This window comes from Bemisia tabaci, chromosome 3 (genome assembly GCF_918797505.1).
Source record: "Bemisia tabaci chromosome 3, PGI_BMITA_v3".
In the NCBI taxonomy this organism is placed as follows: Eukaryota; Metazoa; Arthropoda; class Insecta; order Hemiptera; family Aleyrodidae; genus Bemisia; species Bemisia tabaci.
Genome location: NC_092795.1, coordinates 29,682,397 through 29,699,605, shown reverse-complemented (window position 1 = coordinate 29,699,605; position 17,209 = coordinate 29,682,397). Strand labels below are relative to the sequence as shown.

Here is a 17,209-nt window from a genome sequence, read left to right as displayed (position 1 = left end):
GCTGGAAAAGTAACGCATACTTCTATAATTTAGGACTGAGTCAGGGAAATATAAGGTTCGTTAAATAGTAAATATTCCTAGTACCGTGTGACACTATTGTTAACGAAAAGTTTTTGCAACTTGTCAAAGAGGTTGTTGAATGATCTTCGAATAACTTTTGATGAGCTAGAGGTAATGTTTCTATCTGCAGCTCGTGGACTTCTGTACGATATTGTCCAGAATCATCTAAATTTTCAAAAAGTGTCCGCTTGTTCGATACCCAATTTGCTCATTCATGCATACAAGGAGAAGCGCATGAAAGCTTTAGCAGACATTTTGGAGATGAATCAAGAATTAGATGAAGAATTTATGACTTAAATCACGGCACCTTAATCACGGGATGACCTTAATTACGGCAACTATTTATTGTCCATGAGATGCAGATGGTTCCATTTCCCTAGCTCATCAAAAGGTATTCGAAGATCAATTTCATCAGCCACCCGTACGAACCACGTTTCTAGTGACCCGTACTTGCTTCGCACGTATAAAACATACAATCAGAGAAAACAGAATTCATCTTACAATAATCAATAATCAGTAGGACATGAATCGTTGCGATGTATAATACGACATTATAATGCGGCATTACTATTGTAATTCATTTTAATGTTTAGGGGCATTATAAATCATTATTGCCACGTCGGAATGAAATGTTGTAGACTGAATTGAAAAGCATGTTGGCAAAATTTATTATAAAAATAGTATAATATGTAGGTACATAACATAAAGGTAATACAAATTAAATGATTAGAGCGTGTATATTTCATTACATTATAGGTATATTACAATCATTTTTGTCATTGTTGGAAATTTTGATAGTTTGAATTTTGATAGTTGATAGTTGATAGTTTGAGAGTTGAAAATTTGGTTATTTTATTTAGTTAAGGTGATTCGATAGACGCCATATTTTGTGTCAGAATGGCATGCGACATATCCCATCAATTGGTTCCATTTTTTCATTTACTCATCATTTTTCTCCAATTTTAAGTTTCGCAATTCTGTTTTCAGGAGACTAAAGCACTCACTTATCAATTTGTATATTTATATTGAGTTAAGGGTAGAGACGTATTCCTCACCGGAATTGAGGAATGGAGGTGTTACAGTAAGTCCGGCATTAGGTTCCATTTCGACATCAGCGACGATCAACGCTACGATACTGGAAGCCAGTCTTCCGATATTAAATCCCTAGCGGGGAAGAAAAAAAATGCCTACATTTCGCTAAAAATCCCTAAATCCCCAGATTTGCTCAAATATACTTAAAAAATCCCTAGATTTTGCAAAAAGCGCCATTTTTTTATGAAGAATCATGATGTCATTCGATGTAGCGATTTGCAATATTTAAATCTGATTGGCTCGTTTGAATTTTGGCGCTCTCTGAAAGCAGTGCTAATCCAGACCAATAAAATGAAAGAATATTAGTTGATTTCTTATTATTAACAGGTTGAATGCAGTTGAATGTCAAGTACATCGAAGGACGCAATCGTTTTAATTTCCGGCTTATTTGCGGGGAAAATAGTGTTGCCAAAAAGGCCTACAAAATATAGATGAAAAAATGTTTTCGATTGTCGAAGCTAGAATTGAGGTTAAAAAGTTGATTTTTGGTAACTTTACCTCATCAAAAAAAAATCCCTAGATTTCCTGAAAAATCCCTAAATCCCTGGAAATTCCAGAAAATCCCTAAATCTAGGAATAAACTCTTAGACATCGGATGGCTGTTGGAAGCATTAGAGTCAACATTTGAAACGCTGCTGCAGAATTTGCCGGGAGTATAATCGAGTGTTGAAAGTCAGTAGAATTGAACAATGTAATAATTGCTTTCCGAAATAAGCGTTATAATAAAAAAACAACGAATCTGAACTGTTAATACTGGAACACACCTTCTGTAAATGTACCTTGCAAGAGATAAGTAAAAAAATAGATGTACTGGAGGAGAAGTGCTTCTCCACAGAGTTTGAAGAAGGAAAAAAAATGCCCAAATTTACTTACTTCAGCATTTTCGGCAAAATCACTGCAATTTCCGAACCTTTTTCTGGCCAGGGGCCAAAATTAAATGATTATGAAGGGCCACTTAGATGTTGTAGATAAAAATAGGACTGTTGAAAAAGTCGCCGTTTTCAATAAATATGTACCCGGAATGGAAGACATCTAGGGGAAAATTGTTACGATTTTCCGATGCAAATATTTTCCTACAATCTATTTTCCTGCGTTTTGGGATTATACGTACTAAGCAGGCTAAGGGCCCGTTCGCCAAAACTAATCGGAACTGTATGAATGAATTGCTCCTTTTAAAAATCAAAACAATATCGAATTGCGATATATTACACAGTTAAGATAGGGCTATGTCCTGTCGTAAGCGGCGACATAAAGTCGATATCATTTCAATAATCGCCCCAATGGCCACGATAGTTGTTAGACGTTTACGGTTTCCCTGGTAACCTTTGTTTGCTATCAGCTGATATCGAGTAAATGACTAGGAAGCTCCAACCCAGTGGTTAAAGCTTCCTTAACCGCGAAAACTTTAAAATTCAAATTTTCAAATTTTGAACGTAAAGTACATTTTTTCCATCACGAGATAAAAGCACAAACAAGTTTTGAATTGTTGACTGTATCACCATGATTCCAAAAATACAATACACAACATAGCATTGACTAACAATAAAACAGTATGCAATAAAATAAAGTCATGACAAGGAACATAGCCGAAAATGGCGCCGATTCCCATCAACCAACGCGCGGTCTCTACAATGTAACATGCTGCATTGATACTCCCCAGCTGGGACCGTCCGGAATAGCAGCTCTAGTGCAAGCACCAGAGCCGCTAAAAAGGTACAATTAACGAGGTTAGAGGGAAGGGGGGGGTTCCAGACCCCCTGGACCCTCCCCCCCCCCTTATCTACGCCACTGGTTGTTCTTTAAACGATTATAGGACATTTCGTCAACGATAGTGAAATAGTTGCTTGAAACGCCGTAGCACTGCGCGGCGCGGCGGGCGACCAGCATGACACGCGCATAGACGCCTGCAAACCTAACAGGGATACTTCACGCATTGCGCAACGCGTGAAGTATCCCGTTAGGTTTGTAGGCGCCAGTGCGAAACTTGATCTGTGTTAGGCTACAGTATTTAAACTCGCTGGTCAGCGTTTTTCAACTAATGATTTTGAAATGTTTGCACGTTCTGCGCGGATTATTCTCATTTAAATTGATGAAAAAAAAATATGCATTAAAGGAAAATATAACGTGTGTTTTGAAAATATTGAGGAGGTTCCATGTCTAATTTAATGATTTCCAAAGCTTTTTAATTTTTCCTTTATATTTTGTGCTTTTACTGTATGTGCTGCAGCGTGGTGTATTCGCAACCAAACGCTCAAAATTGGACGTGTTTGACTGTAAAAGATCGATTTAAAAGTGGGTTAAAACCGATGATTGCGTCCTCCTTGGTTTTTCCTCTCTTTTCCATTTTCGTATAGTTCCTTTCGACACAAGTACGGCTCATTGAGATTAATATCGATGCCATCGCTTGGAAAAGGTTTTACAAATATTTGCCACGTTTTAAAAATATAATGTTTTTAAAATGAAGTAATATTATCATTTAAAAAAAGGTATATATATACGGTATATTTTAAATCGACGATTTTATAGATAGAAGTAAAACCAAATAGTCACGAATGAAAATTCGAAAGATGAATAAGAAGAAGAAAGTAACATTTCATTTGAAAAATGAGTTGCCATAACAACAACTTCTCCTCTCTCAATTTTCTAATTCGATATTGGCAATATAATTTTACATACGGACTGGAATATAACCTTTAGACCAGGTCACTGTTTCTTATTTTAAGCGTGGACGTAAATTACTGGACTAAACAGGTGCCCGGACAAAAAATCGTTGACGGAATGTCCTGAAACCCTTTAAACAAGTGCTTTCCGTAGTTTCCTTACGGTACAGAGGTCCCGCATATCGACGGCGTGACTGCAAAAGACACGTAACTCGATTTTCACGTTGCAGCTTTATTATCACATTTTAGTTTTTCGAAAGAAAACGGACGATCATGTCTTGGAATTTTTATTGATTTTGGGAAACATTATTCTGTAGGGAATGTTTTGCGTAGAATCCAGAGAATAACTTTCATTTGTTATTCTTATAAAAAGTAAAACAAAAACGACGATTCTTAAACATCGCGATTGAGGTACGTAATTCGCGACTTTTACGATAGATTATTAGCAACTTCGCCTGTACATTTCATTTTTGGTATGTTTACGGTCCTTTAACGAAAAAAAGAATCTGCTGAAGCTCAGTACCGTTCCTGTGCGCTTAGTTCCCTTTCGCAGAATACAGTCAAGCACTCGTTGGCGGCAGAAAATGCAATAGGTTCTCGCAAACTGGCAATGGTTCAGGGTTGAATGTTAAATGGACCGCGCTCACAGAAAGACTTCGAATAAAATGCACGTCCATGAAAGCGCATTTCTGGGTAGGGAAGACTATACCACATTTGTCGTTTTTGGGATGGACAGAAAAAATTCGATTCTTTTCTTTTAAACTCGACCACAATGCTTCAAGTCACTTCAACGAAGTCACACAATGAGATAGGAACTTCTTTGTTTACTACAAAAACACCTTCTGAGCCTTTGATTTTCATCGATAGCTGGGTACGCCATTCAGGTGAGCCATAAACGTCAGTTTCTTTTCGCATATTCTGTCATGCTAAGGAAGAACGCCTTATGAGCCTTCGGCCTTGCCAATTGGCCAATTGGCCATCATGAGCCCTTTCATAAAAGGTTTCAGGACATTTTGATGTTCAATATACCTTATATAATATGTATAGGTACTTTTTTTTCTTTTTTTAATTTTTTCTTTACGAAATTATTACTTCATTTTGAAAACATTTATATTTTTAAAACGTGGCAAATATTTGTAAAACCTTTTCCAAGCGACATTAATCTCAATGAGCCGCAGTTGTCCCGACAGAAACTGCAAACAAGCAGGAAGCTCCAACGCATTCGCGTCGGAAAGCGGCTCTGGCGACGGTAGGTAGTTGTTACGCGTTTACGGTTTCCTTGGTAACCTTTGTTTGCTATCAGCTGATGTCGAGTAGTATGACTAGGAAGCTCCAACCACGGCATTCTTCGAAAAAAGCGCGAAAACTTATAGATTTGAATTTTCAAATTTTAAACGTAAAGTACATTTTTTCCAGTGCGAGATTAAAGCACAGACCCGTTTTGAATTATTGACAGTATCACCATGATTCCAAAAATACACTACACAACATAGCATTCGCTCACAGGAAAAAGATATCAATTAAAATAAAATCAGTCCCCCCTAAACAGCAGAAAATGGCGCCGATTCCCATCAACCAACACGCGGTCTCTCCAATGTAACATGGTCCGTTGATACTCCCCAGCTATGGGACCGTCCGGAATAGCAGCTCTAGTGCAAGCACCAGAGCCGCTAATAGTGCAAGCACCAGAGCCGCTAAAATGAATAAAAGAGGGAAAAAACCAAGAAGCACGCAATCTTTAGTTTTAACCCATTTGTACATCGATCTTTTAGAGTCAAATACGTCAAATTTTGAGCGTTGGTTGCGCGTACACCTCGATGCAGCAAAATAAAAGCACAAAATGTAAAAGAAAAAATTAAAATGCTTTGGAAATCATTGAATTTGACACGGAACCACCAATATTTAAAAATCACACATTATATTATTATTCTCCTTTGATAAATTGATACATATTTTTCCCCATCAATTCAAATGAGAATACAATGCAGAGTGTGCAAACATTTCAAAATCATGAGTTAAAAACGCTGACTATGCGAGTATAAATATTAAAGCCTGACAGAGCGGGGCGGCGTGCTGCCAGCGCGAGAGGCTCACTGGCGCCTACAAACCTAATTGGATACATCACGCATTGCACAATGCTTGAAGTATCCACTTAGGATTGTAGGCGCCAATGCGCGTTCCGCGCTGGCCGCCCGCCCGCCGTGCGGCGCGGCGGCGCGCGGCGCCTGCAGCAACTATTTCGTAACAGAGGTGTTGCACAGAATTATACGAAATTGAACGTATTAAGAAAGACAGATACCCTTAAAAAGTACAGATCTTTCCTCGCAAAATAAATCAAGATACGTTTCATACACAGGAAAAATCTAAGAGCCTTCAGCTGAGGCAAATATAGAGGTTTATCCAGTTCAGGTATAACAAGGTGGGAATTTCTTGAAAGATAATTAAGTCCTGCTGTTACACCGAAGAGGTGTAGAGAGTTTTAGTGAATTTTTTCTCATGGAATTGACGTTCCCCATTTTTTCCAAAACTCTCAACTATATATTATTCTCCGTTGGGTCAAACAGACAAAACAAAAAAAACAAGCAAACCCTCATCCTTCCAAGACATTATACATTTTCATCCAAAAACGTCGTGAGCAATGGTCGTTAGTATTTACATGTGGGCCAATTAACTTTGGGTCTCAACTGGCACGTGGACCAAAACTCCCGTGCCGAAAAAACGCGTGGACGTAAATTACTAGAAAAAACAGGTGCGCGAACAAAAAATCGTTGACGAAATGTCCTATAACCCTAATTTCTGGGAAATTTTGACGTATCCTTCTTCTAATTTTGCAGAGCATTGATTCGAAATGCAATGTGAGGGATTTGAATATATCAAAGAAAAGTATTAATGACTTTGTCAAAATTAGTATTTTGAGAAGGAAAATTTTTTAAACGCTCGAATAATTATAAGACGTTCTATAACTTAACCACGGCAGTAAATTCGTCCACATGTTCAAGCCCACTTGCTCCTTTGGAGACTAAATTGGGCGCGTATTTTAGGGAAGACAATAGCAGACATGTGGTTTCTGAAATAAGCTGAAAAAGCTGTGGTCTCATTCTGCTAAGCTCGGTTCAAGTGACTATCGACATATTACGTCCCTTGTTCAAGCCCACTTGTTCGTTTCGAGGGGAAATTGGGCGCATATTTCGGTCGGCGGTTAGCGTCCAATTAATCCATTGTTGGGCAAAAAAGGACCAAAGGAGGCGAAAGAAGAGCCGGCGCTTCCTCATGCATAAAAGTGGGCATAAAACGCTTGATTAGTCTTCCGGGAGGAATAAAACCGCGCTGCAGCGGCTCAACTTTGTTCTGTCGCCGTAATTTCAATTTCAAGAGGGGATTTCGCTTTTATTTACTTTTCTCGCTCGTCCCTCAGGTAATTTTAATTTCACCTCTTTTACATCTGTTCAAGAAAGCCCTCTCCATCGAAAGGTGTGGATAAAGGCTCGCGGGACGAGAGCGGCGAGCGGTGTCAAACATCGCGGCTATTTTCAAGACGCTCGTTTTAATTTCGTTTCTTTAATTTCTGCTCCTTTCGGAATTCCTTCAACTGCGTGATGCCTCGTGGGGGCCCAGGGAAAGGGGTGAGGGAGGAACTCATAGATCTGATACGCTTTTTTCAGCCACCTCGACGTCTTTCCGGTCCGCGTCTTGCTTCAGGCGGGAAAATTTTACACTTTTGAAGAGCAACTCAACGCAATGAGAAGGCGTTCCGCCACTTCTCTGAGATTGGGAGGTCTTTAAAGTGAATCCTGGGTTCTTTGTGCCGCATGTCGCCATCATTTTCGTGCCAATCAGACGGACTCGAATCTAAAGAAACTATCTCTATTTTAATATGAGCCCTGTCGTGGATTTATTCTCACGGATTTTATGGCCCCAGTCACGATCTCACTATGGAGATAGTTCCTTTTGACTTAAATTTATTACACACATTGATTTATTTGAGTTAACTTCAAAAAATCGAAAAAGCATGTCTCGAGAGTATTTTATTTAACCAGGACGGTGCGCTCTTCGACCACTTCGCGGTCCAAACCCTGGAAGCGCTTCGCGCCTCTGGCGTTATACGTTATTCTTATGATTTTATTGTGAAGTACGATTTTGAAGTACGTGAAATACCTAAAAAATAACGGCAAAAGTACGATGGACAAAATTGATCGCATATCTATATGTGTCGCAGGCAATTAGTCAAATCAGGCATTTAGTCAAATGCCTAGGCAAATAGTCAAATTTTACCGAAAACCCACTTTGGCTATTCGCCTAGGCAGTTGATAAAGTGCCTAGGCATTTGATAAAGAGCCTAGGCATTTGACTAAATGCCGTATGGCCTTTAGGCAAATAGTGAAACTCGTTAAAAATCAGGCAAATAGTCAAATTGCTTGGCTTACAGGAACACTTCATAACACCTTGGCCGCCAAACATAGAGCCGGCTGCAACCGCCTCACGGATCGATATGAATTTTTCTCGCGGAATTTGTGAAAAGTCGAAATCAACACAGTCGATTCGTCGAAGGTCAGGTCTGGCGCACCAATTTTTTTATGATTCCACCAATAGTTCCGACTTGGTAAACTCCGTTACGAATATCTGTTACGAAACCTTGTACATTCTGATGATCAAGCGGCCCTCTATCGACTTTTGGGACGGCTAAAATAACTTTGTCTTCTATTTGTAAATCATCAAACAGTTTTTTACTTGATTCTGCCATGCCAGCTGCTGCATCTTTTTGCCTTTCATGAGTTTCAGAACGTGTCTGACGAATTACTATTTCATTCTGGCATAAGTTACAAAGGAAGGTAAGGGATGTTTGCCCGTCTTCGAGGGTAGTTTGCCCACATTGTGCATGGCAGACATTAGGACATGTCGAACACTGTTCAGTTTTACCACCTGTCTGACAGTTACAGCAAGGGACATCATTTATGTCATCTTCCAATCTAGCAGCTTTTTCTACAGGTGCATCCGATGGTTCCGGCTCATTTGAATCCCTAGAGCGTTTTCTTTCTTCATTCCCTTTGTTCTGCAAGTTTTCAAAATCTTCTTCAGTCGTTAATTTAGCAAGAATGGAGGATGGTATATTGGTGCTTCCAAGACCCATTTTCGGTTCCGAAACAAACAGAGCCGTGTACGGTGATCGGTTCAAAATGCGATGGAAGCACCTCTAGCCCCGGTCCGTTCATTTGACTATGTGCCTGATCACCTCTCGGCATTTTGTCAAATGCTCAGGCATTTAATAAAATGCCTAGGCATTTAATCAAGCGCCTAGGCATTTAGTCAAATGCCTAGGCAAATAGTAAACTTCGTTAGTTTCTTACATTTCTTGACTATTTGCCTAGGCATTTGACTAAATGCCTGATTTGACTAATTGCCTGCGACATATGCATTAATGAGATTTTTTCCGCTGTAGTTTTATCTTAATTTTTGAGAAATTCTACTTAAGGCTACTTAGTTCTAATGGCAGATACATCGTATAGATAATGATATATACAGATAGACATAATGGCAGATGCATCGTATAGACCAAATGATACCTTAAAAATGCAATAAACTCTTATAATATAACCGCATGGGCAAGATATTCCATCGAAACCTCATTTTTGAAATTTTGAAGCTTACCATGTTTCGATTAAATTTTGCAATAAGGAACCACACCACTATCTCTGGCCCTGCCATCAAAGCACACATCTGCATGTGGAAATCAATGGCACGTATGTCGTTTCTAAAATGGCCCAGAAATAATGGTTCCTTATTGCAAATAATGTAATCCGTTTGAAAAATAATCGGTCAAGATGTTCTCAAAGTATAAGTTTTCGGACGTGTTATTCCCGATTCAAGTTGGCAACTAATATTAGCGCTAAGCCCTCAATCATCGGTGCCATTCATTACTTTGAGAAATTATTAACAGCTTGAGCTCGCATGAGCCGTGTGCTGACGCCCGGCGGAATCCGTAAATTAATCCCGATTGCCCAGTCCGGAACTCTCCGTTGTCAGTTTTCCGCCACCGGAAATAGAGAGCTGATACCTGTCGCATTAAATTTCAAAACCAAATTATAGCAGCCCGGCACTTCAGTATAATCAAGAGGTCATACTGCACGAAACAAAAAATAGGCTAAGAACATACTTTGGTTCATATTGAACACCGCAGTTTTTCAGTTCAGATAACAGAGTTTTCAGCTGAGGTAACCGAAGTTTTTGATCGCCAGGACAAGAAAAGTTCGGTGTTCAATATGAATCGAAGTTCGGTATCTGTTACCGACCTTTTTTACTCAATGGGTGGAGCCAAGCGTGGAGGTGAGGCTGAGGAACATTAAAGAGAAACAACACGGAGAAAAATCTATGACTTTATAAGCCAATTAGTGGTTCAGATGGAACATCACTAATATAGTCGTAAATGAACTAATGATTCTCGGTCTGTGAACCATACTAAAGTATCTCTTACCGTAAGGTATATATACCATCACTAAGGAATATGCGCTATTATTTGATGTTCCACATCAACTACTAATAGGTTTATAAGCCATAGCTTTTTCTCATCAGTGAGCACCAACGCCAAAAATTGCCAAAGCTCAAAAAGCGATCCGAAAAGTGGGTCACCTTCCATGGAGGGCATCAAAAAATCTCATTAAATTGAGGCATACGACCACCTGTCGATCTCACACATTCGGGATCCCTCCATCAAAAAATACCTTGCAACTGAAACAATGTATAATACAAACTCGAGACTCATTGATTACCCCCCCCCCCCATTTGCATTTCTGGCCAATTAGAGAGCCAGAAAAAGCATCGATGAGCCTCACAATAAAACGCGTCTTATCCACTCCTCCTCCCACCGGCACGTTCACTTGATGATTTTTATTGATGTTTCAAAACGAGTGAGAAGGGGGCGGCAAAATAAAGGCGGCCCATGTGCGGCAAAATACAGGCGGCCCATGGGCGGTAAGTAGGTAAATCCGGCCATGTTGAGCATACTTTCACTTTTGGACGGATCTTATCAATTTTACCATAAACTAAAACCACCAAAACAAGATTCTCTACTATGACTCGCGCAAATAATCCATTCGTATGCTCTACAATCAACGGTTTATGTTTTTCATAAAATGTGATCAACAATTTTTTTTTGCGGTCCCTTTTCTCGAGAAGGGTCCCAAGTGAGTTTTAAGCGAAGGTTTGGAGGCGTCCCTGAGCAGACTCGTGACGTAATCCTCAGTGCGGAGGAGATGAGGAGCTTCGAAAAGTTGTTAATCGGTCCAGCTCACGCGAGGATGAGAGGGTTACGGTATGAATCTCGATCGGCGAGGCATCGCTGGCACAATCACGGTTATATCGGGATAAACTCGTAGTTAAAGCCGGGGAGAACCCTCCGTGTATTTGATTTTCGTTGTGTCTAGAATCCTCGAGGAAACGGAGTTACGACCTTTCTCCAGTAAAGCTACGAATCGACGGTCGGGGTGTCCGCTGTCCGCCCAAGACGTCTCAATCAGGGCCGAGAGAGCTGAAAGGTATGTTCGTCATCAGGCATCTCCGCAAGCCTTTCTCCATCAATCATCCACCAGCCGGCTGATTATTGAAATTGATAGACAAAGGTATAGACAAAGAGGACTTACATTTTCCTTCATTTTAACCGGTGCACGGAGAAAAAAACTTCGTGCGTGGGACCCGAAGTTTAGGTCATATGGATCTCTGAAGTTTTGGGATTGAGCATCTGAACACTTTAGATCTAGCTGTCGAGGTTCGGATCGCACATCTGAAACTTCAGTCCTTACATCTGAAGTACTTCAGATGTGAGAACCGAAGTTTTTCGGATATGAAAACCGAAGTACTTCAGATGTAAGGACTGAAGTTGCAGATGTCACTGAGAAAAAACTATGGCTTATAAACCTATTAGAGGTAAATATGGAACACCACTAATAGTAGTACCTCTACATATAATAATAGCACATATACCTTAGTTATGGTACGGGGTACCTTAATTAGGTACAGAGACCTTAGTATGGTTCACAGACCGAGAATCATTAGTTTATTTACGACTATTATAGGTGTTCCATATTTACCTCTAATAGGTTTATAAACCATAGTTTTTTCTCAGTGTGTGATCCGAACCTCGACAGCTAGATCTAAAGTGTTCAGATTCTCAATCCGAAAACTTCAGAGATCCATATGACCTAAACTTCGGGTCCCACGCACGAAGTTTTTTTCTCCGTGTATAAACGATCGATTCCGGATATGGCGGTTTGCTTCGGCAAATACCGATCGCCGTACTTATCTTCGAACGAACGAAACGCTGCGTTGCCAACTTCCAAGAACGTATTTTGTCCTGGGTACGGAGAAACTTTCTCACGCATCTAGATGAGCCAGTAAGCCGTATTTCTGGCGAGACGTTCATAACACCCCAAGTAGCAGAGGTTGCAACAATTTGCAACAAAATCGTTTGATTCTTGCGACTAATAGATCGATGTGCAGATTGCCTACTCTCTCCCCCGAAGGAGCTATCATTGTTGGAACTAGTTGAAATTAAGTTGAAACATGTTTCAAATTCAAAGTATTGCTGGCTGCCTATATTTAGATTTTAAACAACTTTGGTGCAGCAATTTTGCAATCTCAGCAGGTTGCAACTTCGTCTTCCGATCAGATCGCCGAAAATCGGCACTTATCGACCGAAAGTTGTCCGAAAGTTGCAACTTTGTTGCAACTAATACCAACATTGTTTCAACTTGTTGCAACTTTTACATTGAAAAATGCTACTTGGGACACGTATGAAAAACGTGATTTAAGCGGTATTACCGAACGAAAATTTTTATGTATGTAGTACGAAAATTTTTATGTATAAAAGCATAGTCTACAAGCTTTCCAAAATCGTTCAAGCTTGTAGAACTGTGTTTATTGCTTTTGCACCATGCGTCAGTTCTCGAGGCCTTATTTCATTCATGGGGAAGAATACGTAGAACCTTAATACGTCCAGTTGGTTGGTTCCTCCATGCACACTGCACCTGGGCATCGATTGGAGGATAGCCCCCTGCCCCCTTCTCCTTTCCTTCTATGGTTTAAATTTGACTTTTTTGCGGGTGAATTGTTTCCAATCGGGGACATTTTTCGAATTTTACCTCTTTGGATCAACCTCTGGCATGGTCAAGTTCTTTCCTGACAGTTAAGTTAGCGTTAAAAGTGTTATTTTGTAGAGAATTTGTATTGTGCGAATAAGACAAAAATCAACCTCTGGCCCTTCTCTTGAATGTCGGATGTCCTGGTTCCCTTGCTTTCATAAATTCATACTATCCAACAGGGCCGGATTTACCGACTTGCCGCCCATGGGCCGCCTGTATTTTTCCGCCCCTTCTCATTCGCTTCGAAACATCAGTAAAAACTATCAAATGAACGTGCCAGCAGGGGAGGGGTGCATAAGACGCGTTTACTCGTGTTGAACACATTTTCTGGGAAAGCCCTGTCAACACTACTAGCGAAAGTTCACGGCTCTTCACACGAAAGTTAAGTTTCGTAAACCTATCTCTGTGTGGACAAGGCCTTCCACTCATAAGAAATGAACGAAAAAATTATGAAAGAACAAACATAAATGTGGATTAATGATTTTAACTTCCGCCGCCGCCCCGCGCAGACCGCACCGTGTTTGGCGCAATGCGTGAAGTTTTCACGCAGTCTTGTAGGAGCTATGCGTTTCACGCTGATCACACTGTGTTTGCCGCAATGCGTGAAGTATTTGTGCTGTCTTGTAGGCGCTAATATGTGTTACATGCCGATCGCCGCACCGATGGTTTCTCCTTTTCATCTCAAGTCCTCGTCATCATTTCTCTCTAAGTCGCGCCGTTTCAGGCCAAATTGCGAGTTTGGTTTCTTTCTTAACTCGACTAATTAAAGGTGCTGTCTCTTGTATCACTGAAAGACGAAAAAATTAGAAATTACTTTACTCTCAGGAAATGAGCGATTTAGTCGCCTTTTCTCGTTTGTATTTTTTTTTCTAAATCCGATTTTTTTTTATACCTACATTTAAAAAAATTGCAAAATTTGCTGCCCCCTATAGATTTGCCGCCATGGGCCGCGGCCCGTGTGGCCACCCCCTTAATCCGGCCCTGCTATCCAACTCCACCTTAAGATCACTGTCTGGCCGAGCTCGTCGATAAGGTCCAGTGGTGAGGCGTAAATGATAGATTATCAATATTCATCCATGTTAAGTTACGGTAAAGAATCGCGATTAATGAGATGTTCGTTGCAAACACCCTGTTTATCGATCCTTTTCCATAGGTTTACTTGCCAGATCAATCGATAGATCGCGAAGCACGCCGAACCACTGCTAAGGTTGCTATAAACGATGTAAAATTAGTTGAACACTATATTTTCGTTCCAGACCTGATGGATCGACAAGTGAAAAAGCAAGGTTTAATGGCTTTTCCGCGAGTTGGGAGGAGCGGCAACGCATTCAACGACCGAGTGGAAGGTGGCGCACTCTGGATTGGCCCCCGGTTAGGCAGAGACATCAGGCTCAACATCCCAAAAGACATCTCGCCCTGGACTCTTATCACACTGAGAGGTGAGTTTTCGAACATCACGAAAGACAAAAAATTCTGAGAAACTAGCTTTGTGTCCGGTGAATCTTGAGCACTACAGGAACGAATCGGAAGTCGTTCGATCAGTTGATGATTCCATGGATCTTTGACGTCACATCACACTGTTGTACGTCGAGTATTCATAGGTTCAAGATTTTACCGAGAAAATATTTGAGATGACTTCAAAAGTACATCCGGAAAGAATATCGCAAATCATGGTGCTCACTCGGGACGTTCACTGGAAAAAAAAGTGACTTAACTTCAGTATGCAAAATTCTTAATTTTGCCTCCGAGGAAAAATGTCTCTTGATTCAAGCAGAAAAGATGCTCATATCAAGAAAAATATAGCTTATCGATCAAAAAATATGCATAATTCAGGCGATTTAACTCTTGATTCAAGAGGAAATCTTCTTGATAACGAATTCAAGTCATTTGGTCTCTCCAGCACTACACCGATAAAAATATTTGTGTATTTGTGTTACTTTTGGTTAATATAGGAAGTGAAACACAAATCAACCCTTTTATGCTGATTTTGGTGCAATCTACGGCGAATTTAGCGCAGAAAACGATGAAGAGACTGGGAAACCCCACAGTCAACCGAAGACTTGGGTTATTTTGAGTTTTACTTCTTGTATTAACGAAACTTTTGTGTTGAGTTTTCTCTTTGTGTATCGGGGTTATTTCAAAATATTTCTTATTCGAATCTTATTTACAAAAACCCCTGACGTGTTACAGTGTAGATAGTAATGTGAAGTTCAGGATTGTTTAAGAAATGTCCTACACTGAAAAAAATAGTTCTGTTCACAGGGCTCCTGCACTTCTTCTGTAACAGTCACAGAAGCTTCCGTTGTGAGAACAGAGTACTCTGTTCCCACTACAGAAGTTCTGTTCTCACAACAGAAAAAGTCTGTAAGTGTAACAAAGATTCCGTAGGAGCACTGTGAACAGGAGGTTCTGTCTTCAGCGCCATCTATTTTTTTCTGTGTGAAATCGAAAAATGACCTAGTATCAAGTTATGCATGCGTTTTGACTATCAAGTAGGTATCCACTTTCAAAAAGGTCACCCTAATGTTTAAACTGCCCTTAATTTTCAGAATTTGAAGCACCCCCCGAGAGCGAAACAAACGGCGCCCCGCACGAGACTCGGGAGGAGATCTTCGACTACGACCTCCAGGCGTCGCCCAAGCAACAGGACATCTCCAATAACATTAGCCACTGAAACTAAGTCATTGTTCATATCTTTATTTTTATCTTCTTGTTCCCCTTCATTTTTTAAAAAATAAAATTACCACCTAGTTATTCCATTCGTCATTTTTGCCTGAGCCATACCCTATCACTATAAAAAACTGAAATGACGTAACCCTTTTAACACGCAGGAGCTGGTGTTGCCTGTCTCCGCAAATTGAAGGGGCTTAGATATTATTGAATCGAGTTGATCAGAAAACAGTCGTATATTTTCTGGACAATTTTTACTTAGTGTATATATTGTTTATCTCTACTAGTACCTATTGTATATTGATAGGGCGACTAGAAAAATGTAAACCTTGATCGGAAAGTTTCAAAATTCCTGATTTGACCTGCTTTGATTGTAAGTTTTTTGCAAGCTGGTGTTTTGAATTTCCTTTTGACCAATTTTGGAGTTTTTTGATGTGTTCGACATATTCTGCATGAAATTTTGATAAAAAAACATGTCTTGTTAGAGGTCTAACTCTTGTCCCGTCTTGTGGTCGACTCATTAGCTCGGTTTCCATGATCAAAATCAGCCGATCAAAATGGATCATCGATGCAACTGTTGAGCGGTGCCGATCAAAATTAAGAGGTGCCACTATTTTTTGATCAACATAAATTGAAAACAGAGTACCTATTGAATAAATCGACACCTCCTGACCAAAGTATTACAAGCGCCATGCGACTTTCAAAAATTTCCGCCGCCATTTTATTTTTTTATAGGGAAATTATTGGTTGAATCTGTTTGAAAATATCATTGAACTATATCGGCAGCGCAAAGAAAATTCAGTGAAATTTTCGGACAGCTCCGTTGGGCAACTTCTCAGTAAAAAAATAAAATGGAGAAAAAAGGAATGTGATTGCATTCCGAGCAGCTTAGATTTCGTCGATGGTAGTCAGTGGGTGCGAACCGTTTTGTCATCAATTTTCTCGAAAATGATGCGGATTGTGGAAAAAATGCATTTTGTGTATTAAATTACGTCTAACCAACGGAGGTCACTGTTCATTTACCTACTTCATATTACATCATACTTTGAATTCCGGATTATGCAGGAATATTGGCGCCATACCTACCTACGTCATCGTGTGCAAAAAAATCGGAACTTTCCATCATCTCATTTTTTTTCTATTTGTGCGGATGAAACTGATCTCGGTACGTCACGTTTTTAAAGTTGAGTTACACGATCAAATTGAGCCATCAAAGCTGAAGCTCTGATTGGTGGAAAAAGACCTGAGGTGAGGGGTGCGACCAATGAGAGGCCCAATTTGATGGCTCAGTTTGATCGTGTAACTGAACCGTTATATACGGGGCTCCAACGAACGGAAGCTCTTCAACTGGCTGCGACGCCACTTGACAAGCTTGCAAGATTGGACGAAGAAATGTGGATGTCTCACCTCTGCGGGCCGATTATTGAAACTGATAGACAAAGCTATAGACAAAGACGACAAAAGAGATATGGAGGGATCCTATTGGTGGAAGCGGGTGGTGGCAATGGACATAGGAGATAGGCAATGGACTAACTAACGGCAACCCACCGAAGACCCGACAGTTAGTCCATCATTTTCTTCCTTAGTCTATAAGAA

General features: G+C 40.2%; 1 protein-coding gene and 1 long non-coding RNA gene across 2 annotated transcripts in view; one reads left to right on the top strand and one right to left on the bottom strand.

Moving 5' to 3' along the window:
• The window catches only part of Capa (cardio acceleratory peptide capability), a 44,424-nt gene extending 28,727 nt beyond the window's left edge, over positions 1-15,697 (top strand). The window contains exons 3-4 of the mRNA XM_019040406.2: positions 14,200-14,382; positions 15,493-15,697. Coding sequence (XP_018895951.1) covers positions 14,200-14,382; positions 15,493-15,617 — 308 coding nt within the window. The 3' untranslated portion in view covers positions 15,618-15,697. The remainder of the gene's footprint in view (positions 1-14,199; positions 14,383-15,492) is intronic.
• LOC109029780 (uncharacterized) overlaps positions 1-17,209 on the bottom strand; it is a 139,358-nt gene that overhangs the window by 118,299 nt on the left and 3,850 nt on the right. The gene's annotated exons all lie outside the window — the stretch shown is intronic.